Below are 23,327 nucleotides of genomic sequence, written 5' to 3' on the forward strand. Positions count from 1 at the left end.
CTCTCTCTCTCTCTCTCTCTCTCTCTCTCTCTCTCTCTCTCTCTCTCATATTCTAGGCCCATAAGTGAGTCACACCTTGAAAAACATGATAGTATGTGACTTTAGAATAAGATTCCTTCTAATAGACAATTCCCTAGATTTCTCATACATAGGATTTTACAACTAGTAATTATGTACCATTACAATGGATACTATTTCACAGAAAATTTGGTAATGTTGGGTTTGGGAGTTTAGAAGTTGCAACTCACCATTCGGATGGCATACAGAATGTGGCCATAGCAATAGGCCATGACACCAACAGGTAACACCAAGCAGCCAAGGAACAAGAAAAGCACAAAGGAGGAATCATTGGGATCTTTGGATTTCCAGTCCACTGAGCAGCCTAGTCCATGGATTTCCAGAGTGTATCTGTTCCAGCCTAGGAGAGGAGCTCCAGTCCATACCAATGAGTAAAGCCAGATGTAGGTTATAGCCCTCCAGGCCCAGGAAAAATTAATCACTTTGGCATGGACAATTCGATTATAGCGTTCGTAGGCAAGGACAGTGAGGGTCATGATGGAAACAATTCCTAGAAAAAAAAAGAGGAAATGGGAGAGCACAAAGAGGTCCAGGTAAATGATGGAAATAACATAATCTTCACAGAGAAATCCTTAGAGTGTACAGAATAAACAGAATAGCAATCAACATTTGACTCCCTTAAGTTTGAAGTAACTTCACATCCAAAGAGATCTCTGCTGAGACTTACAGAAAAGCTGGCAATAATAGTTACTGTCAGGTGCAATCCAACATAAGAAAAACAAGAAACCATTTGTCATTTTATTGCCAACTGGAAACTCTTGTGTAGGAATTACGAAAGGAAACATTATTTACTAAGGTCACCTATTTTTGTGCCCTACTTTGGCTAAATCTGAACTCAGATAATGGAGACAGGGTTTCCTTGGGTCCTTTTGACTACTCAGTTGGAAAATATTTTTAAATATGGACTCACTAATTGGATTCAAGCAAAGTAACTGTTATCAAGATTATGACTGGCAAGTTAAATTGACTTAATAGGGAAAAACACCCCTAAAAGACTTTAGTACTTATAATAATTATGTAGGTATATGTGGGGTAATTGTGGGAGTGATGCAGTAGAAGGGCTCACAGGAAGGATAGTCCCAAGATTTCTCATTATCACCCCATTTGGAGACTCAGGATGCTGTCCTATTGAGACTTACCCTGGCCAGGCTCTCATTTAACTTGAAGGCTTATTTATGTTAGGTCAAGAGGTATATAAATTATGGTATATGTTTATATACTTTCCTATTTATAGGAAACGTATATTTGCCTGGAGGATATAATTATAGTACATTTCTCTTTTCTGTGGAAAATTTAAACAGGACACTCCTCCCCTGTGCCTGAGCTCTCACAGAAAGAAGTAGCAAGTGTTCCACAGTTTTAAGGACTATCATTTAGAAGTCTCAGCCCACCAGAGTTCTGGATGAAGGGCATAAGGGACCTGGCACTCAAAGGTCAGATGCACCTGCTTGACCCTATCTTCCTTCCTTTTTCCTTCCTCCCTAATGGCAAGTAAGACAGAATCTCTTCTGGCTTCCCTTTCCCATAAATTCCAATGCCTAAATCAAAAAGAAATCGCCAAACTGATGACCTCTAGGACCTAGCCTTTTCGGCCATTTCTGGAGTTTGAAGTCACCTTAGAAATGCTCTCCTGTCAGAAGCTCAAAAACCAAGGAATTAGAGTGTGTTAATTGCTGGTATGCATTGCCAATAGTGAGGAAGGTTAACAGATCAGGTAAGGTTCATTTCCATAGAGAAAGTTAGAGAGACTTCAAGGGAGAAGAAGCTAGTCTCATGAGATAACTCCTTGCTATGGACACAGTATGAGCTTTTAAAAGATTTTTGAATGAATGAATCAGTAGGGGCATCAGTCCTGCTTCTAGTTCAGTCTTCTCAGCCATCATGCAATGTGACAACCCCTGTGGACAAAGGGATAACTACCCCCACCACCTGCCAATCAGCTGCCACCCTCAAGGAAGGCCAGCTAGTCTAGCTGAAGCAACAAGGCACCCTAAGGGAGAGATAGGAGGCACCATGTGCCAGAAGAGTAATACCACCACCACCACCTTGATGACCACCTCTCTTCATACCCTAATATAGACCTGGCTCAGGACCCTAACCTAAGAGCCTTGCCTCACCCCCTGCCTTCATTCACTGGACCTACTTCCAACCTGGCCCTCTCAATCATCATTGAGAGGAAAACTCATTGTGGAAAAGGGGCCTACCTTCCTTATTATCTTCATCAACAACTGCTGGCCAACTGCCGCCATCAATACCTAAATACGCAGATCATAAACCTTCTATGACTTAGTAAATAAGTACTAGGTCTATGTCTGAGGCAAATAGATTTACTCAGGGTCATATGGCTAGTAAATTTCAGGGATGGGATTTTAACCCAGAGTGACCTCCTTATTAAGCATGGCTGGATATTCAATGGCATAATTACAATAAAATTTGCTAGAACATGGTCTGTATCTCATTAATTCCAGTTCATCTACATTTATCAGCATTAAGTTTTCCATCCAAGCACAAAAAATCAGTGTGAGTGAACACACTGCCTTACAAATTAGCACTTTCTTTTTATGTGCTTTTAAGATTAGAGCAAAGAGGGAAAATATAGTCTGAGCTTTAGAGTTTTATCCTTGTTTTTCTTTTTTAGCTAAAAATGAGAATTTTGGATAGCAGAAGTATCAAAGCACAACCAATATTGAAAATGCTGAAAAACTCATTCATTATGGCTAGTTAGCATGAATCTATTAAGATGAGTCTATTTCCCATTCCTTATGCCATGACAGATAAACTCTTTTGAACAGACCTCATTTTGTCATAGCCACATAGATGGATTTGGTCTGTATCGCTATAGCCAAAGTACATGTCAGCCCCACTAACGTATTCTCTAGGTCTATATAACCTGAGATAATTTTACTTTTAGGCTGCAATATGGCATATGTGGTACCTTTTAGTTATTTCTTTTCCTTCCTTCCCTCCTTTCCTTTCCTTCCTTCCTTCCTTCCTCCCTTCCTCTATTCATCCCTTTCTTTCCATTTCCATTTCCAAATCATTCACTTTCCAGAACTACCTGTGTAATATCATTATGTAAGTCATTCTACAATGCTGATCTCAGTTTCCTATCTCTAAAATGAGGGGGTTAGATTAGATAGATTGTTTCCAGCTCCAACTTTATGATCCTATGATTTTAAGACTGATGCAACTGCATATTTTTATATTATTTTAAACAAACGTTTGAGCTAATATTGAACCTACTTCTTCAGGGTATGAGCCAATATTTATTGCTTCAATAAACTTGTGGAACTTAAGTTTATACTAGTGAGTTATGTCTCTCTACCATTTTCATGGGCTTCAAAGATGTCTTTCCATATGCTTAAATATTTTTCTTTAGGGATGAGATGATATTCTTGGCATTCCCTACAATATTTATTATCAGTCAATCAACAGTATGGTGGTTTGAGCATCAAAATGTGCAGCCCTCTGCTGTGTACTATGTACTATGTACAATGGGATATACAAGAGGCACAAGGCATGATCTTTGCCTTTAAGGGAGCTTACACTGAGGAAGACAAGATTAATACACATGAAACAATTAGAGAGTAATATGTGAAAGTACATGGTAACACTGTATGGGGTGAGGCACTCCATGAGTGGGAATATACTTTGGAGGATACTTCCTGGAGGACTGGGGACCTAAACTGAACCTTGGAGGATGTCTAGGATTTTGATAGAAAGGAAAAGTTAGGGCATGCAAAGCTTGGATAGTGAAAAAAGCAAACTACAACTGAGGACAGTTGTAGAGGACAGTTGAAGGGCTCTCCAAAATTAGACCATGAACAAAGTGAATCTGGATGGTTGAGAAGCATAGCATCCATATTGAAAGAGATGATAGTTGCATGGCACTCTGCCCTACTCATATCACATCTAGACTACTGCATTTAGTTCTAGTCATTTTGGGAAGATACTAACAATCTAGAGAACATTCCAGAGGAGAATGACTATTATGGTGGAAGGACTGAAGATGATGCCATACACAGATCAATTGAGGAAACTGTAAATGTTTAGTTTGGAGAAGATCAGTTATATGGAAAAGGGACTAGATTTCTTCTGCTTGGCTCAATACTGGAAAATTCAAGAAGAGTAGGTGAAAGTTGCAGCAAGGAAGATATCAGCTCCCCGGGAGGAAAACTTTTCAAACAAAGCTGGCAAAAAGTGCTACAGACCACTTCGGGAGGTAGTGGGATCTCTATTACTGGACATTTTCAAGTAGAAGCCCAATGACCACTCGTCGGCAATATTATAGATGGACGTCTCTGTCAGGTATGAGTTGTACTAGATGGCCCATTGGGTTTTTTCCAACACAGATTCCATGCACAGGATTCTGTGGATACAAATTTCTTGATTTTTATCTTCCATCTTTTTTTTTTTTTTAGAGATTTGTCAGGTCAGCCATATTAAGCACTATAGGTCAATGGGAAATTAAAGAAGACTACAGAGATTTCCTAATACTAATGAAATCTTGGGTCTGTTCTCTGCTCCTATCCCTCATTAGATCAGTTGTTCTTCTTGCTACAGTCTTGACCAGAACAGGCCAAAGAATAACTGATGTGAGATCTGTTGTAGAGATTCTTGTTTTGGTATGGGTTGAGCAATCACCAAATTTAAGAATTGGAAGGGACCACATTGTTCATTCGATCCAACACATATTAGAAAAGAATCCCTAGCATAATATATCCAACAAGGAACCACTCAGCCTCTGTTGAAAGACCTCGAGGAGGGGGAATACATTACCTCTTGAGCATTCCATTCCACTTTTGAACATCTCTAATTTTTAGGAAGCTCTTCCTTGCGTCAAACTTAAATTTGTCTCTTTGTAACTTCTATCGAATGGCTTTGTCCTCTAGGGCCAAACAGAACAAATTAAATCCCTCTTCCACGTGACAGTCTTTCAAGTATTTCAAATATAAGCTACTTTGTGCCCTACCTCATCATCTCTACTTGTTTTCTCCAGGCTCAATATCTTCAGTTTAATAAAGTCATATTCATAGGATATGGACCACTGGATACAGAGTCAAGAATGCTTCCTCAGAGTCTTACTAGCTATGCTCATCCCACACAAGTCATTTAATCTTTCTGAGTTTCAGTTTCCTCATCTGGGGAATTTATGACCTCCAAAGTCCCTTCCAGCTCTAAATCTATGCTCCTATGACCCTATGGTCCCTTCATTCTGGTCATCTTCCTCTAGATACTTCTACCGATGACATTCTGTGAACAAGTAAGTATTTTACAATCCTGGGACTGTTAGACACTTGCTTATTTATAAAGTTAATTTCCACATAAATTATCACTTGGAATATATTCAAAGTTTAGAACTCTGTAATTCTCACTTTTACTGTGAAGCACTTAGTGCTGAAAATTAAGATTATAACAGTCGAGTAATTCTAGACCATGGTTAGTGCAATATAGAAAGAATCAGGAATGTATACAGCAATCATCTTAATTAGAATTACACACTCATTTTACAGGTTGCACAGAGGAAGGTCATAAGAATCATCCCACATATTTTCCACTGGACATTTTGTCTGGAAAGATAATAGATGCAAATGAATATCTTTATATGATTACATGGGGAGTTGTATGTGGCTTGGATGTAATTTGCTGATAATTGTGGTCAAAGTACTATTCCAACATATCATTACATTTATCCTCATGGAATGTGTGAATCACAGATTTGGAACCTGAAGGGAGCTCAGAGGTCGTCTAGTCTAATCCCGTTATTCAACAGGTAAAGAAATTGAGGCTCAGGGAAGCACCAAATCACACTGGTATGTGTTAGAGGCAGGATTTGAACCCAGATCCTCTGACTTCAGAGCCAGCGCTCTTTCCGTTGCACCATTCATACCAGCGAAGCTGAGGGGGTGTTTGGTGAGAGGAAGCATAGTATAGTGGAAAGATCTCTGTACTTGGGAGTTAGAAAACCTGGGTTCAAGTCCTGGTTCTACCATTACTGGTCGTGTGTCCTTGGGCAAGGAAATTAATCTCTCCGAGCCTCAATATCCTCATCAGGAAAGGAAGGAAGGAAATAAGCATTTATTAAGCACCTACTATACACTAAGTATTCACTTTACAAGTAACATCTCATTTAATCCTTATAACAACCCTAGGAAATAAATTCTATTATTTTCTTATTTTACAGTTTGGGGAAGTGAGGCAAACAGAGATTAAATGACTTGCCCATAGATTAAATGACTCATATAGTTAGTATGTATCTAAGGCTGGATTTGAACTCACGATTTTCTTATTCCAGTCCTAGCACTCAATCTACTGCTTTATCTAACTAGCTGTAAAATGAAGACAACCATGCCTTCTTCATAGCACTATTGTAAAGATTAAATGAGATGATGTGCTTTACAAAAAGAACTTAGAGCATTATATAAATGTTAATAATAATAATAATAATAATGATAATGGTCTGGGAACAGAGTTGCCTTTGTTAGGATTTGGGCTGGTAGGAACACAGGCTGAAGAAAACATTGGTAGTTAGCAGGGTTTTAGATAGTCATAATAAGGCATAGAAAAATAAACCAGACTTCATTTTGCCCTTTTCTCAAGGAACAGTCATTTCCCCTTCCTCCCACTAGATGGCAATATTGAATAATTTACCTTCAATAAACTGAAACTACAGTCTCAGTAGCAGCATTTCCAAAATAATTTGACCACAGGACATTTATAGGTTTAAAATACACAGCTGCAGCCAAAAATGTTGGCCTGGTAGGGGTGGAGGGGAGGTTGGAGTATGCAACACCCAGAGGGATAAAAAAGAGAGTTGAGGATTTATGGAGCAAAGGTAAATTAAGCCTTTTTTTAAATACCAAAAATGACATGTAATAAATATTTTCATTATATAGACATTTTCATATTTAGTATTCTGAAGATGAAGATGTCACTTATACTTTCTCGTGAAAGCCCAAATTACACTGCATAGAATACCAGGATTCTGCTTGGACTAGAGTTTGAGGGGCAGATTTCTAATAATCCTGGAATGATCAAGATCCTGGGAAACATGAAGAGGATTTGTCCAGGGGGCAATAGAAACATTTCATTTTAACCTTCTGGGTTTGTATGGTTTATTATCATTGGATAGGAAGTAGGAAGGTAGGTTAGGGAGCCCACTTGATACCTTGACTTTCTACCAATGCCAGGGAGCACCAACTGATATTCACGCTGGCCTCTGGGAACTGTCAAATGGTCCAGTACTTCTGCTTTTAGCAGACACTTACACATCCGGCCAAAGGGGCTAGATACTTAATCTCTCCCTGTAGGGGTGCCACCAAAGCAGTGATCTATTACTTTTTGTAAATTCAAAATCTAAATAGTAATAAGAACCTTGAATTGAAAATTAAGCAGCATAGATTTTATAATTTGCTCCATCTCTGAATAGCTGTGTCATTTTGGGGTCCTGTACCTCAGTTTCTTCAATGGTAAATGGCATGCTATAATAATGGCCATTGGTTTGATATATAACAAAAACATACTTCCTCAGAACAGATTGGAGAAGCTCTTTTAAATAATTGAAAAAATCTTCACATATATTTTTATATATATTATGTATTTCAAGAAATTAAAATTATATTGCTCTTAGTTATATTGCTCTTAGGTATATACTATCACTGGAATTAGGCTAACTAAATGTTGCCTAGCAGTTTAGGTGAGGTCTGATCAGTGCTGAGTATGGTGGGGCTGTTATCTATTAGGAAGGAAGCATAGCATGGTGGATAGAGGCTTGAACTGGGAGTTATAGAGACACTTGTTTCAATTCCTTTTTCAGACAGGTACTAGCTATGTGGACCCAGGTAAGTTGACTAACCTACCTATTTAAGCCTCAGTTTCCTCATCTGTTATGTGTGTGTGTATATAATATTATATATAAAACATATATATGTATGTATCTACTTCATAGAGTTACTGTGAAGATCAGATAAAAATATATGTAAAGCTTTTTCTAAGCCTCAGACTGCTATATAAATTTTAGCTATTATTATCATTATTACCTCCCATGATCAGGATACTTCTGGACTATTAATTCAGCCAAAGATCATATCAGCTCATTTAACATCATTTCCATTTCTGTCATTCCACTTTTGTCTCTTAATAACCAGTTGGTTAGTAATTCAGCTATCATTTATTAAGTACCTACTACATGCTAGGCACTGTACTAAGTACTGGGAATGCAAAGAAAGGCAAAAAGCAGTCCCTGTTCTCATGGAGCTCACAATCTAAAAGAGGAGACAACATGCAAACAACTGGCCTCAACTGAGATATATACAGGATAAATTAGAGATAACCAAGAGGGAAGACATTAAGATTAAAGAGGACTGGGAAAGGCTTTTTGTAGAAGGTAGGACTTTAGCTGAAACTTGAAGGAAAATGTGGAAGTTAGGAGGTTGAGATGAAGAAAGAGCCTTGGGAGAAGGAATGGGAAAAGAGAGAACTGGGACTGAAAGAGAAGGAAAAAAGAAAATGTATAGGTCATTTGGAAGAGTTTTGAATAGAGCAGTAGAACAGAGGTTGAATTTGAGAGAGCAAAAATTGGAAGAAATTGAGGAAATTTTTAAGGAGAATAATCTCTATTTCCAGATATTGGTCCAGATTCTATTTCTTGATTGAAAGGACAGCAACCAGGATGAAGGAGGATTAGGAAGTAAGACTGAAGAGGAAGATTCAAGAAGAAAAAGGAGAAAATAGATGGCAAGACAAGGCAATATAAGAGAGAAAAGGTAAGTCAAACAATTGGAGGGTTAGCTATTTTGGTTGTATGGATTGTTGAGTGCTGCAAACTGATAAAATGCATAGGAAACTGGTGCAAAGTGAGGTAGGGCATGGTTTTGTTGTTGTTGAGAATAAGAAAAGGAGACTGAGAATATTGCCAAGTTATTAAGACATGATAACAAGTTACAAAGGATATAACAAGGTGTGAGGTTTGAACACCTAAAATCTCAACCAGTAAGGAGAGTAGGGGAAATGGTAGAGTAACTTAAATCAAGTCTGCAGTGTTTATATTTCTGCTACAGTTGAGTGATTATCATCTATTTTATGAATGTAGACTGATCTTCTTCCTAGGTCAAGGGACTCAAAGAATGCTTCATCATACTTCAGGTTGTTAGGGACAATAAAGGGTTCCTAAAGGAAATAGAAGTGATGATTCAGTGGGGTTAAGGGGAGATCTGAGGTAAAGGAGGAGAAATATGACCCTTGTCAGAATATTCGGAGAAAGGAAAGGAAAAGATCAGCTGTATATTTAGAACTTGAAAAGCAAAACAGATTTGTAGGCCTTCCTAAAGGTGATAGAGCTGGATGCTTGGACACAGCTCTTCTTCCTCCAAAAAATGGTACAGTAGAGTCACAGAAACTGTCAGTAAAGAAGAGAGGAAGAATCCAAGAATATAGAGCTCTGTTCAAAGGTGCTGAGGCAGCTACTGCTTGACCTGATAAAGACAATTTGAGATATCTGTTTTCCTGGGGTACATATTCAAGACATAAATAACATAAACTCTCCTAAGATTATCAAAATAGATGACTACCACTTACTTCTGCTGATTATGCATGCACAAATGATACTACTAGAAGGGAGCTCAAAAGCAGTGTCAACGACTATGAAGTCTTGGGCAAGAAATTGAAGTCCTGGAGGCAGAGGCTGTGTTTTTCTCACTGTTACACATTAAAGTCAATGAATGCAGAAGAGAAAATTTTATTTGGGAAGTAATTAGCTTGCTATGAAAATAGGAGTTGAACTTCTAGATCACAGCTTAAATTATAGGGATGACAGATTACTTGCCAGAAATAGAGTGTATCTCACAAAGACAGATAATAAAGTATTTGTCAAGTGTTTTTTACAAATCTAATCAAAAGAACTGTAATGATTAATGGGGAAGGAGAACATTGCTTATGTATATCTCAAAAGCTAGATATCATAGAGAGTAGCTATAATTAAGAAAGAATAGCAGGTAGGACATGCCAAGCTTTCCAGCAGACAAATTCCAAGAAAGGAGTCAATAAAAAAACACTTTATGTCAAGTATTTATACATAAATATCCAACGTTTAAACAACAAGCAAGAGAGACTTGAGATCCTAATACAAGGAGAGAAATTTTATCTCAAAAGTATCATTGAATCTTCATGACACTGAATCCATACCTTATACAAAAGAAACAGGAGAGGTAAAAGATAGATTAGGATAGTATTGGATATTAAGTATTGTATATTCACAAACGAAATCCAGGAATCAGGAGAGTGAAACATGTTGCCAAAAATTTGGATTATGATCAAGGGAGAGAGAAATAAGACATTTTCTTTCCCCCCACTTCACCATACTCCATTGGAATATGCTTTAGACCACACAGACAGAAAGAGGATATAGATGAGGAGTCTGGAAAGAATATCACAAGCCTGGCAGAGAGATATAATATAGTAATGATGAAGACTTTAATTATCCAGACATCTGATGGAACTCATTCCTCTAAAAGCAGAGCAGCAAATAACTTTTTGACTTGCCTTAATGATAATTCCATCCTTCAAAATCTGGAGGATTCAACAACGGGAAATTCTAGCACAGTGCCTGGCATGTAGAAGATACTTAATAAATACTTATTGACTGAATCTGAATTCTAAAAAGTCTGAATCTGATTCTAAAAAAAGGAAGGAAATGGATTTTTAGGAATAGAAATGATAAAAACATTGTGGGAAAGGAATTTATGATATAGAAAAAGGGAAATTTGGGCATAGTCTGACACCCACGCTGGATTTGGGGAAAATAAATTTCAAAGAGTCCAAAGAAAGGATATGGAGGATCCCACAGACTAAAAATCTACAGGCAAAGTCAGCCCAGGAGAGATGCTCAGGAAACAAATTCTGTAGAAACAATTCCAGAAAAGGATGATAAAATGGGATTTATCTAAAGAGGCTAAAGCAGATGCATAGAGAACTCACCAACCTACTTAAATTTAAAAACAAAAAAGAGAAAAGAAATACACAGAAGATGGAAACAAGGCCATATAACAAAAGTATGTCATGATCCTGGAAAATTAGTGTCAGATCTGATGATGCTTAGTACAAGTAGAGGTTTTTAAAGGCAGCTGACAATTTAAAAACTATATTGGGTGAAAGGGGGATCAAAGAAGCGAGAGGATTTTTGCTTGGGATGGGATGATGATAACTAAGAACAGAGAGCAGACAAAACAAAATTCTTATTTTGTTTCTGTTTTCTCTGCTAAGGTAAATGGTCTTTCCACTCAGAGTGATAGAACAACAACAACAACAACAACAATAACAATAACGACAAAAAAGTTAACAGGATGCTGATACTTGAGGTAAGTAAAGAGATTGTAAGAGAGAAGCTAGTTGTCCTTCTTGAATTTGTCATCTAATCCTAATAAAGTACATCTTTGGGAATGACTTGACAGAGATGATTGCTGAGCCACTACCAGGAGTATTTGAAAGATTATGCATGGAAAACAGGAGAAGTGCCACAAGATTAGAGGAATGTTCCGATCTTCAAAAAAGGGAAAAGAACGGAGTATTCAGACTATAGAAGTCAAGTGTGCTTGACTTCAATTCCTAGGAAAATTCTAAAAACAGATAATTGAAGAGATGGTTGATGAACATCTAGAAAGATGGTTGGTGATCTAGAAATCACCAGGAAATGGTGATTACAAAGAACTAGAATGGTTTCATCAAGAATATGTCATGCTAGACTAAGCTTCATTTCTTTTTTCAAAAGGATTACTACACTGATAGATGGAGGGAATGCTATAGATATAATTTACCTAGAGCCTAGCAAAAGCTGAAGAATCTCCTACTATTCTCTTGGATAAGATGGCATCATGGGGAACTGGTTAGGTGGCTGAACTTAAAGTTGCTTATGGTTAACTAATGTTAAATCAAGTTGCTAATGTTTAAGTTGCTAATGTTTTTGTGTCAGCTTGGCAAGAGGTCTCCAATAGAGTACCCCATGGATCTGTATTTGGCTCTGTCCTCCTGAACATATTTATCAATCACGTAAGTAGTGAATGATGGAAAGATGACTTGCTCATCAAATTTGCAGGTGACTCTACACTGGGTGGGATAACTGACACCAACTGGATAACAGAATAAGGATCCAAAAAGATCTTGACAGGGTATTGTGCTGAATCTATTAAGATGAAATGTAATCAGGATAAAGTTTACAATTGATAAGTCTTACAATTGAGTAAAAAAGAGTCAACTCCACTGGTACAAGATAAGAGAACCATAATTTAGATGGCAGTTTGAAAAAAGAGCTGAGGATTAGGGTATTAAGCTAATGTATTCTTATCCTACACTGAGATAAGCATAACTTCCAGGAATAAGGAGATGATTGTCTCATGGTAATATGTCTTCATCACATCTCATTTGGAACTCCACCATTTAAGAAAGTCATTGACAAGCTGGAGAGTGGCCAGAGGAGACCAACTAGAATGATGAAGGGCCTTGAAGTCATACTATTAGAAGATTAGTTGAAGGCAACGAGATGTTTAGCCTAGATAAAAGAAGCCTTAGGGGGTGGAAGGAGTTGGGGGAGGGAACATGAGAGTTATCCTCAAGTATTTTAAGAGTTGCCAAACAGAGGAGATGTTAGACTTGTTCAATTTGACCCCAGAGGACAGAACCAGAAGCAATGAGTACAAGCCCCAAGGTATCGGGTTCCTCTTCCTTGGAAGTGTTATCGTCAGAGGGTGGATGGACACTTTTTAGGTATGTTATAGGGGGGATTTTTTGTGTATGGGTTGAACTAGATGACTATGGACTTCCCTTCCAATTCTCAGATTCTGTTATTATATGAGTCACATGAAACTTTCTTAAATACTCAAATGGATCTGTAATCTCATCAATGTGGAGGTTCCATCATTGGTCCAATGACACCATTCACAGACCAAACATGACTTTCTATCCTGTATGCTTCTCTTTCAATCAATTAATCAATTATCAGCATGTATTAAGCACCTACTATGTACCAGGCATTGTATGAGGCACTTGAGATACAGATATGAAAAAATAAAAGTCCCTACTCTCATGGAGTCTACTTTCTATCAAGGGGGACAACATATATAAGTATATACATATGTATATGCATATATAAGTATATTATATATTTATAAGTATATACACAAGTATATGCATATATAAGTATATACAAAATAAATATACAGAAAGGATAAATACAAAATTAATGCAAGGTGGTTTAATACAGTTAGGGAGGGAAGGCACCAGCAGTAGGGGAGGTCAGGAAAGGCTTCCTGTAGGAACAGGTACTAGAGCTGTGTCTTGAAGGAAGAGAAAGATCCTTTGAGATGGACGTTTCCTCCTCTTAGACTAAAGTTCTCCTGAGCTTCCCCTCACTCAGTACCAGATTTAAAAATGGATAGTCTTGGCTCAGCCTCATGGTACTTTCATTTACCAGTTCCTCTTTGCTGATAAGAATTAGGTCTAGAATAAGTTCTCCTTTTCTTTTCCTCTACTTCTGAGATAGGAAACGTTAGCAAGTCAATTAAAAAAAATCTAGGAAATTCTTTGCCTTTAAGGGAGTATCAGATAAAGGAAACTTTTAGCAGCTACTGAGGGAGGTAAAATCAAGCCTTTATGACACTATATCTTGTCTCTGTGTCAGTTTTGTCAGCTGTATTAGGAACTCACTGTCCATTTTTATTTCTTGCTATTTGCTACCTTTGGTCTCATGTGTACTGTGGTATCCCATTGTATATTTACTGCCTCGGTGATACTGTTGTGATCTTAGGTAGATCTCTAGGACTCATAGGACTAATGAGGACATCGGCTGGGTTCATAGGGAGAATGCAGATTTCCATGGAACCACTAGAGGGCAGTAGCAACTTAGAGAGGCTAGTGAAAATGCTCAACTGGAGGAACACCAGCAGAATAGGAAAGTTTGTTCTGTTAAGAGAAATCATGTACTGAGACCAATGGGAGAAAGGAGGAAAGAAGCAACCAAATAAGGGAACTAGAAGGACAGTAAAGATCATGGCTGGAGCACAAGTCTCAAGGAATTGAGTAGGTGACCAAAATAGTTCAAGTCAGGCAGAAGAATAGGGCTCTTCCGTCAGAGCCAAGGCAAAGTTGGCAGATGCAGATGAACAGCTAGGTGAGCCTTTCCCTACTCTTCCCTTAGATTCTCCAAGGGGCAGTGACCCACCAGACAGATAACATTTTTGTTTCTCTCATTTTATCCTCATCCAAACTCTCTCCACTGTCCTCAGTCAGTCAATCAGCATTTATTAAGTACTTATTATGTGCCAGGCACTGTGCTAAACTCTGGGGATAGAGAGAGAGGCAAAAATAGCCCTTGCCTACAAGGAGCTCACAAATGAGTGGGGGTACACAACATGTAAATAATTAGGTATATGCAAGACATATAGAAAATAGATGAAGGTAACCCTAAGAGAGAAGGGTTAAGAGAAGCTGAAGGGGGGACTGGGGACTGGGAAAGGTTTCTTGAAGGTGGTAGGGTAAACTGAGTCTTGAAAAAAGCCAGGGAAATTAAGAGGTGGAGTAGAAGGAGCGAGCATTCTAGGCTTGGGGCACAGCCAGGGGAAAGGTATGGAAATGGGAAATGGGTAATGGAATGTTGTATTCAAGTTAACTACAAGTAGGCCAGTGTCAATGGATCATAGAGGGGGAGGAGAATTTTAAAGTAGAAGAAGACTGGAAAGGCAAGGGTGGATCATGTCATGAAGAACTTTAAATGTTAAACAGAGGAGTTCATTTATTATCCTGGAGGTAATAGGGAGCCACTGGAGCTTATTGATCTGAGAGGTGACACAGACCAATACCTTAGGAAAAAATCACCTTGGCAGCTGGGTACAGGATGGATTGGAGTGGGAAGAAATTTGAGGCAGGGAGATGATTTAAAAAGGCTATTGCAATAGTCCAAATGAGAGGTGATTTTGAACTAGGATTGTGGCTGTGTAAATGGAGAAGAGAACATCTATGACAGATGTTATAAATGTATAAATGACAAGACTTGTCAACAGACTGGATATGTGGGATGAGTGAGAATGAGGAGTTAACCAACAAAACCACAGTTATAAAGCCTAGTAACTGGGAAGATGGTGGTGCCCTTGACAGTAATGGTAAATAGAAGTGATAGGAAGGTTTAGGGAGAAATATAATGACTATAGTTGTGGACGGGTTCCATTTGAGATTCCTATGGCACATACAGTCCAAGACATCAAAAAAATAGTTGTTGATTTAAGACTGGAGGTCAGGAGAGAAACTAGGGCCACATATACAGACTTGGGAATCATCTGCGTAGAGAACATCATTGGACCCAATGGATCTGATGAGGTCACCAAGTAAAAGAGTATAAAGGAAAAAGAGTAGAGGGCTTAGGACAGAGTCTTGGGGGATTCTCAGGGTAAGTGGGTATGACACATATAGTGAGTCAGCAAAGGAGATCAAGAAGGAGTAGTCAGACTAACCAACAGAGTCACATTCATACTTTCTTTTGAATGTGATATACTTCCTTTTTATTTCTGTTTATTTTTAATTTATGGAATTTTTAATTTATGGAATAAACCAAGCATTTCTATAACAGTGTAATAAAAAGATGATTGCATATGAAACTGCAAATCTCTAATGTACAACTTGCTATTCCTTTTAAATATATAATAAAGTTATCATATAAATGTCTTTTTTTCTTTCTCTTTTCCTTTTTTCTCCCTCCCTTCCACCCCTGGCTACCATTAGACACAAGCATGTATAGATATACTCTCTACTAGAGGCATCATGGTACAATAGAGAGACAGCAGATCTCTGTGTCAGGAAGACAAGTCCTGTCTCTAATACTTCATACACAAATTTGCTATGTGGCTTTATGCAAGTCACTTAACTTCTCTGGGCCCCAGTTTTCTCTCTGCAAAATAGGGTTTATTATATCTATAGGACCTATCTTATAGGGCGAAGAATCAAATGAGATAATATAAGCAACGCATTTACATACCTTAGAGTACTATATAATGCCAACTATTATTATTATTTTTGAGAGGCAGCATAAAATAGTAGATAGAGAGCTGGCCTGGGGGCCAGAAGGACCTGTGTTGAAGAGTAACACTGGGTAAGTCACCTCTCAGTACTTGAGGTGAGATTTTAAGTTGATGAGAAGGTTGTTCAATCATTTCAATCTTGTCCAATTCTTTGTGACCCCATTTGGAGTTTTCTCAGCAAAGACACTGGAATGGTTTGCCGTTTCTTTCTCCAGCTCATTTTACAAATGAGGAACTGAGGCAAACAGAATTAAGTGACTTGTCCAGGGCCACACAGTTAGTAAGTGTCTAAGGCCAGGTTTGAATTCAGGAAGATGAATCTTTCTGACTCCAGGCCCAATACTCTTCCACTGTGCCACTTAGCTGTCCCACAATAAGGAGGTACAGGCCTATATTGATAGAGGGAGTATCCCCATTCTCCATATTAATGAAATCACAAAAGTCCAGGTCCAGAACCTATCCCTCGTGCTGTTGTTGTTATAGTACTATTACAACAAAGAAGGCAATAGGCCGCAGATGTCAGGCTCTTTTCATATCACAGTGAAAATATACAATTTAGGAGGATGGCATAACTTACTGGCCGTGATTAAATTGTTTATATATAACTAGATATCTTTAATGTTCTTAAAGACAGTTTTAGTAAGTAAATATTGTCCTTTGAAATTTGTACACTGTTGCTTTGCTTAGTAAATTCCTGAACTCTAATTATATTGGGGAAAGTAAATTTTACCCTAGCCTGTATATTAATTATAAGAATTTCCAAGGGTAGTGAAGGCTGAATGAATAAAGTTTTCCTGTACATAAAGAAATCATAAAATGTTGTTTTGTCATTTTTTTTCTTAACACAATCTTTTTTATGGATTGGTTTTCCCCCCCAAACCACCTGAATGACCCCTTCTTGCACAATAGAATCAGCCCTCTAATTGGAAAGTGCCAACTAAGATATTTTTCAATACAGCATTTTTCACTGAATTTATTTGACTTATCAAAATTTTAATTCAAGTAATAGCTTATATTTCCAGTTCATGATCTTCTCTCCCATGTCTCTTTCCTTCCTTGCTTTCTCAGTTATTTCTTCTAGAAATCATTTTAATCTCTTGGATACTTAACACAGGAAGATTTAGCATTAAAAGGAATCCATCATAGCACAAAAGTTAAAACTCTTTGCATGGAATCAAAAATGTGCTTTCAGGTAAGAAGCTTAAAGGGAGAGATCTATTTTTGGAATAAGTCACAGGGTTCATAGCTGGAAGAATCCTTAGGTACCATCCATGAGGAAGCTAAGACCCAGAGAGGTTAGGTGGCACAGCGGATAGAGGGCCAGGCCTGTCAGGAAAACTCACCTTCCTGAGTTCAAATCTGGCTGCAGACACTTACTAGCTGTGTGACCCTGGGGAAGTCACTTAATGCTGTTTGCCTCAGTTTCCTCATCTGTGAAATGAGCTGGAGAAGGTAATGGCAAACTATTCCAGTATCTTTGCCACAAAAACCCCAAATGGAATCACAAAGAGTCAGACACAACTGAAAAAACAACCAATCAACAAGTTTACACAGAAAGTAAGCAGCAAAGCCATGATTTCAAACCCAAGCTGTCTCATACCAATGAAAATACTTTAGCCAAACATCTTCTATAGTCTAATCCTTCTTAGGAATAGCTAGGTGGCATTACCAAACTTGGAATCAAGAGGCCCAGAATTTGATTCCCACCTCAGATATTTCCTGGCTTTGTAACCCTGGGCAACACACAAAACATGGTTTCTTTATCTATAAAGTGAAGATAATAGTAGCATCTTCCTCACATATTTGTTGTGAGGATCAAATGAGGTATGTAAATATGAGCTATTATTAATAACTATTAAACTTCACCTTATTCAATTTATCCCAATGTTTCTAACCTGTAGAGTTCTTTTCAGAACCTGACTTGGTTATCCATTGTGTTAGCTATCTTTCCTTACTCTGTAAATTTGAAAAGTACGCCACTTGTGCCTCTGTCCTGGTCATTAATAAAAATGGTAACAATGGGCCAAGGCACCCCATCTATCAAACTGATATCAAAGCATTAAAAGATTGGGTCTGGCTATTTAACCAGTTGACATCCAGTCTACATCTCTCCATCATTTTTACAGGAAAAGCATGACAATCTTTTCTCATTTTTGCATTGTTGGCTAAAATCTAGGTAAATTATGCCTACAACATTCCCCAGATCTAGCAGTTTAGTAAATCTGCTCCCCAAAAGCAAATAAGTAAGTCAGGCATGACTTGCTCTTGATGATGTGATTGATATGAGCTCTGTGTTATCATTGCTTCATTTCCTAAATGTTCACTAACCATCTCTTTATAATAATATGTCCTAGAATTGTACCAGGAATAGAAATTAATTTCTTTAATTTGCCAATTTCATTGTCTTCTCAACTTTTGAAAATTAGTTGTCCTTTTCCTGTCCCATGGTAGTATTCCCATAGTCAACCACATTGGCATAGTAATGCTATCCTAGCAGCCTATAACCAATATCTACATTAAATTCATCTTTATGTGCTTATTTCTCCTTGAGAGGCAGATTGGTGTAGATTAGATGATCTCTAAACCATGGAGATCTATCTAATTTGCTTTAAAATGAGGGAAGGGATTCTTGTTTGAAGTGTCTCCATATTCATTATTTCTCCATATTCATCTCTCCAGGGGCATGGTGCCATAATGGTGATAGCCCTGGATTTGGAATAAGGAGACCTAGGCTGTTTTAATATCCCCAATCCAAGTCTTACTAGCTGTGTGCCTGAAGACAAGTCACTTAACTTGAGTTTTCTCATTTAAAAAATGGGAATAATGATACTTGTACTACCCACCTTACAGAAATGTGAGCAAAATGCTTTTTAAACATTAGAGTGATCTCTAAATAGGAACTATTATAATTATCATCCCTCTGGGTGAGGCTCTCTTTGACTCTTCTTTGGATTATGATAATAATGTTCTAACCAATCTCTCTCTAGTCTCTCCCTAATAGAAACCATCCTGCATACTAGTGTGAAATTAATTAGAAAGAGAAGATGGGGACTAGACCTGTAATTTCATTAATACTGGGAATTTCTGGGTGAGGAAACTTCCTGTACCAATGCATGTTAGCATCTCCTTTGCAACTTATAATCTTAGGGAGTTGCCTAGAGCGCTGAGAAAGTTAAGTGATTTGCCCAGGGTCACGTGACTAGTGTGTCTGGGATGGAATTTGAAACCAGGTATTCCTAGTTTCAAGACCAACCCTATATGTGCTATGCCATATTGCTTCTCATTAAATTAATTATCCTACTAAAATATTGTTCAGGTATTTCTCCTGCTTATACACCTAGTCTGTTATACCAAGCCTTGTTAAAGAAAGTCCAACCTCCTCTTCTTGGCTATCTATCATACTTCTATCAATTAGCTCCACCCCCAAGAATCCAACCTTTTCTCTCATTACCTTTTACCAGTAATCCTTATTACCATCTCAGTTCTATTGTTCTGACCTTGTTCATGCTGTTTAGTACTTATATTTGTTTCATATATGTATAGCTTGAGAGGTAGCATGGCATATCATATAGTGTGTTGAGTTAGCATTTAATTTTCATGACTGATACTTTAATAACTGTGTGATCACAGGCAAATCATTGCATCTTTCTGAGATTCAGGCAACTCCCTGAAACTTATTTCCAAAATTCTATACAGTTGCTACCTATGTTGGTGGAGAAAGTTCTCACAGTTACAAATCACTCATTGAGATTTGTCTCTTCTCCCCAGCTAGATTGTAAGCTCCCTGAGGGTATAGACCACATCTGATACTGCTTTGTGCCTCACCTCCCTTCTTCCTCCTCCTCCTCACCCTATAAGATATAAGATGGAAGATGTTCAACAAATGTATGTTGATGATGAAAGTTTATAAACACAGTATTATACTCTTTCTTTATTTTCAAAAGGAAGGTGGACATTATGAAATGAAGGGAATGGTCCACCTCAGTTGTTAACATAGCTGCTTCCCATTAAGCAGGTTGAGGAATAAATCTACACATAGCTACAGCTCAAGTCATTAGGAAAATTAGGCCCACAAGACTGGCCTTACTTATCCCCACTATTAAAAGTTCATTCCCAGCTAACTAAATGTCTTTGCAGGGCTTAGATCCAATTTAGATCTGCATTATTACCCCTTTGGCTGATTTACAGCTTTGGCCCTTCACTCTGATTCTGTCCAGATCCCATTGCTACTTCACCAACAATAATTTCACTATGACCTATAGATAACCCTTTTGCTTCTGGCTCTTTTGCACTCTGCTTTGATTGCTCCACTGCTGACCTCTTCACTGAAGGCAATTCCAAGATCCTGCCTTTGTCTTAATCACTGTTGATGGAATGGTTCCAGATACCATGGCATCATGTACCATGAGGCCTCAGCTGGCACCTTGGACATCACATACCCCACTTTGAAAGTCCTGACTCTAGCAGGTATGCAATTCATTTTGGAATTAATACATAAATTTTCTTGGTCCTAGCAATTTGTATTTTAACTTCTGTAAATTCCTCACTTCTCAATTAATCAATAAATCAACAGTCATTTACTAAGTGCTTGCTATATGCCAAGTATTAGGTATTAGGAATGAAAAAAGAAAGAGTCCCTACATGAGCTATTATCAAAAGTAGCAAATACAAGGGATTCTTTTCCTAGATTTATTTCTTTCCATCTATAATAAGCTGACTGAACCATCCCTGGAGGAATCTTGCAAAGCTGGCAAGTTGAGAACCAAAGATAGGTTGGTTCCCCTTCCTTAACTCTATGCCATGGAATGGGTTGAGTCTTGTTTTGGTACAAGGGTATTTCCATTCTCCAAGTGTATTTTTTTACTTCTTCCCTCATAGGTTTATGAAATCTTTGCTATGCATGAGAAGAACAGAGGCATGAAAATAACTGTTTCCTTTTAAATATTCTACATTTCAGATAAATTCATTCTTGTTTTGCCCTCTCTTGCCTTTGCTCATACCATTCCAAATGCCTGGAATAGGCTTTTCCCGTCTTTTGTTGTTGTTAAGTCATTTCAGTCATGTCTGACTCTTAATGACCCCATTTGAGGTTTTCTTGGCAGAGATTCTGGGGTGGTTTCCCATTTCCTTCTCCAGATCAGTTTCCAGATGAGGAAATATGAGGCAAACAGGGTTAAGTGACTTGCCCAGGGGCATAGAGCTAGTAAGTATCTGAGGCTAGATATGAACTCAGGAAGATGAGTCTTCCTGACTGGCATTCTAGCCACTGTACTGCCTACCTGCCCCTCCTAAATCTCTTCATATTGAAATCCCTCCCTTCCTTCTATGCCCAGCTCAAGTGCCATCTTGACCCCTTAGTAACCCGATTCTCCAAGCAGAAAGTGCTCTTTGCTCAAATTTCTGATAGTTTTCCTAGAACTTCTGTCCATTGTAATTACCTTCTCTCTGGTATCATGGTTATTTGTGTACATATTTTCTTTCTTCTCCCTCTCTGTTTTCCTCATACATTAGATCATAATTTCCTTGAGGATCTATGTGTCTGTCTTTCTGGTCACCATATCAAGCACTATAATCAACAGACTGTAAGCCCCTTAGGGGAAAAGACTATTTTATTTTTATCTTATATCCCCAGTGCCCAGCACAATGTCTGGCACATAGCAGATCCTTAATAAATGCTTTTTTTGATTGATTAATAAATGATTATTAAATTAAATATGTTAAAGATCCAAGGCAAGTCCAGAGGTTCCAAATCGTCTTGATCATTAGAGCAAAGACCTAGTTGGTGTTTCTGCTTCAGATTACCTTTCTTTGTTTTACCCAACACAGCACTTGTCTACCCTTTGAATATTTACAGCACTCTCATCAGAAATGGCCCCCTGGAAGTTAGATCACATAGCTGCTGGTAACTTTCTTGTTGCATTTTCAATAATTTTCTATTATTGTGCTGCTGACTCAACCCAAGAGTATCAAAACACAGCCAGAAGTTTTGGTGTCAGTTTTCTCTGAGGGCAGGGTACAACTCTCAGCTAAATAGTTCTTTAAAAGTAACTAGTCAGCTGGAAAGTGGACTACAATGACTACAAGCCATAGAAGGAAATTTGTGAGAACAGAGTAAGCAACTTCTCTGAGAGGGCAGTAAATAGAAAGGACAGAGTTTGAGAGGAGCACCTACCTTGGCAAGCAGCCGAGGTTTGAGCAGTAAAGGCTGAGTGGGTGATTGTTGGAGGGTAAGTGAGATAAGCCAGAAAATGCCATTTTCTTGAAACTTTTACATGCTCCAGATCAGCGATGTTAAACTCAAATAGAAACAGGAGCCACTAAACAGTACATGAGAATCCCTGAAAACTGTATATTGACTTAGTTTAAAAAATATAATATTATCTATGCCTTATTGCATTTTTATTTATTTTGTTAAATATTTCCCAGTTACATTTTAATATGGTTTGGGTCACACTCAGGAGCAATGTGGGCCACGTGCAGCCTGTGTGTTTGACATCTCTGCTCCAAATCACCAACAATAAGAGAAATGAAAATTAAAATAGCTCTGGGGTTTTACCTCATTCCGTGCAAACCATAAAAGGTCAAAAAGGATGGGAATGCTGGAGGGGCTATGAAAAGACAGGCACCCTGATGGATTGTTGGTGGATCTGTGAAGCAGTACAGATGTTCTGGATTTCAATTGGAATTATGCAAGAAAATGGCCAAAATGTTCATATTCTTTGGACTAGTAATCCCAATCATGGTATATAATATATATATATGTATATATATGTATATATATATAATGAAAATGATCCTGAACATCATCATCACAGTTAATTAACATTTATATAGCTCATGGAGGCAGCTAGGTGGCTCAGTGGATAGCATACCAAGCTTGGAGTCAGGAAGACTCATCTTCCTGGGCTCAAATCTGGCCTCGGACACCCTCTCTTCGCCTCAATCCACTGGAAAAGGAAATGATAAACCACTGGTATCTTTGCCAAGAAAATATCCATGGACAGTACTGGTGTGGTATTATGGTCCACGGGATCACAGAGAGTCAAACATGACTCAACGACAACAACATATAGTGTTTACTATGTGCCAAGTGCTCTGCTAAGTAGTCTAGAATTATTATCTCATTTGATCCTCCTGAGCCCAAGGCCAATGCTCTATGCACAAAAGTTTACTAATTTGAGGAGGGAGGGA

At 38.1% G+C, this 23,327-nt stretch overlaps 1 protein-coding gene across 2 annotated transcripts in view; it reads right to left on the minus strand.

Annotated features, from left to right (window-relative positions):
- LOC114049673 (opsin-3-like) overlaps positions 1 to 23,327 on the minus strand; it is a 51,989-nt gene that overhangs the window by 7,298 nt on the left and 21,364 nt on the right. For both annotated transcript variants that reach the window (XM_027870985.1, XM_027870984.1), the window contains exon 2: positions 249 to 568. In XM_027870985.1, the coding sequence (XP_027726786.1) occupies positions 249 to 568 (320 nt within the window). The remainder of the gene's footprint in view (positions 1 to 248; positions 569 to 23,327) is intronic.

The sequence above is a fragment of the Vombatus ursinus genome, unplaced genomic scaffold (assembly GCF_900497805.2).
Source record: "Vombatus ursinus unplaced genomic scaffold, bare-nosed wombat genome assembly UNPS02014798.1, whole genome shotgun sequence".
Lineage (NCBI taxonomy): Eukaryota > Metazoa > Chordata > Mammalia > Diprotodontia > Vombatidae > Vombatus > Vombatus ursinus.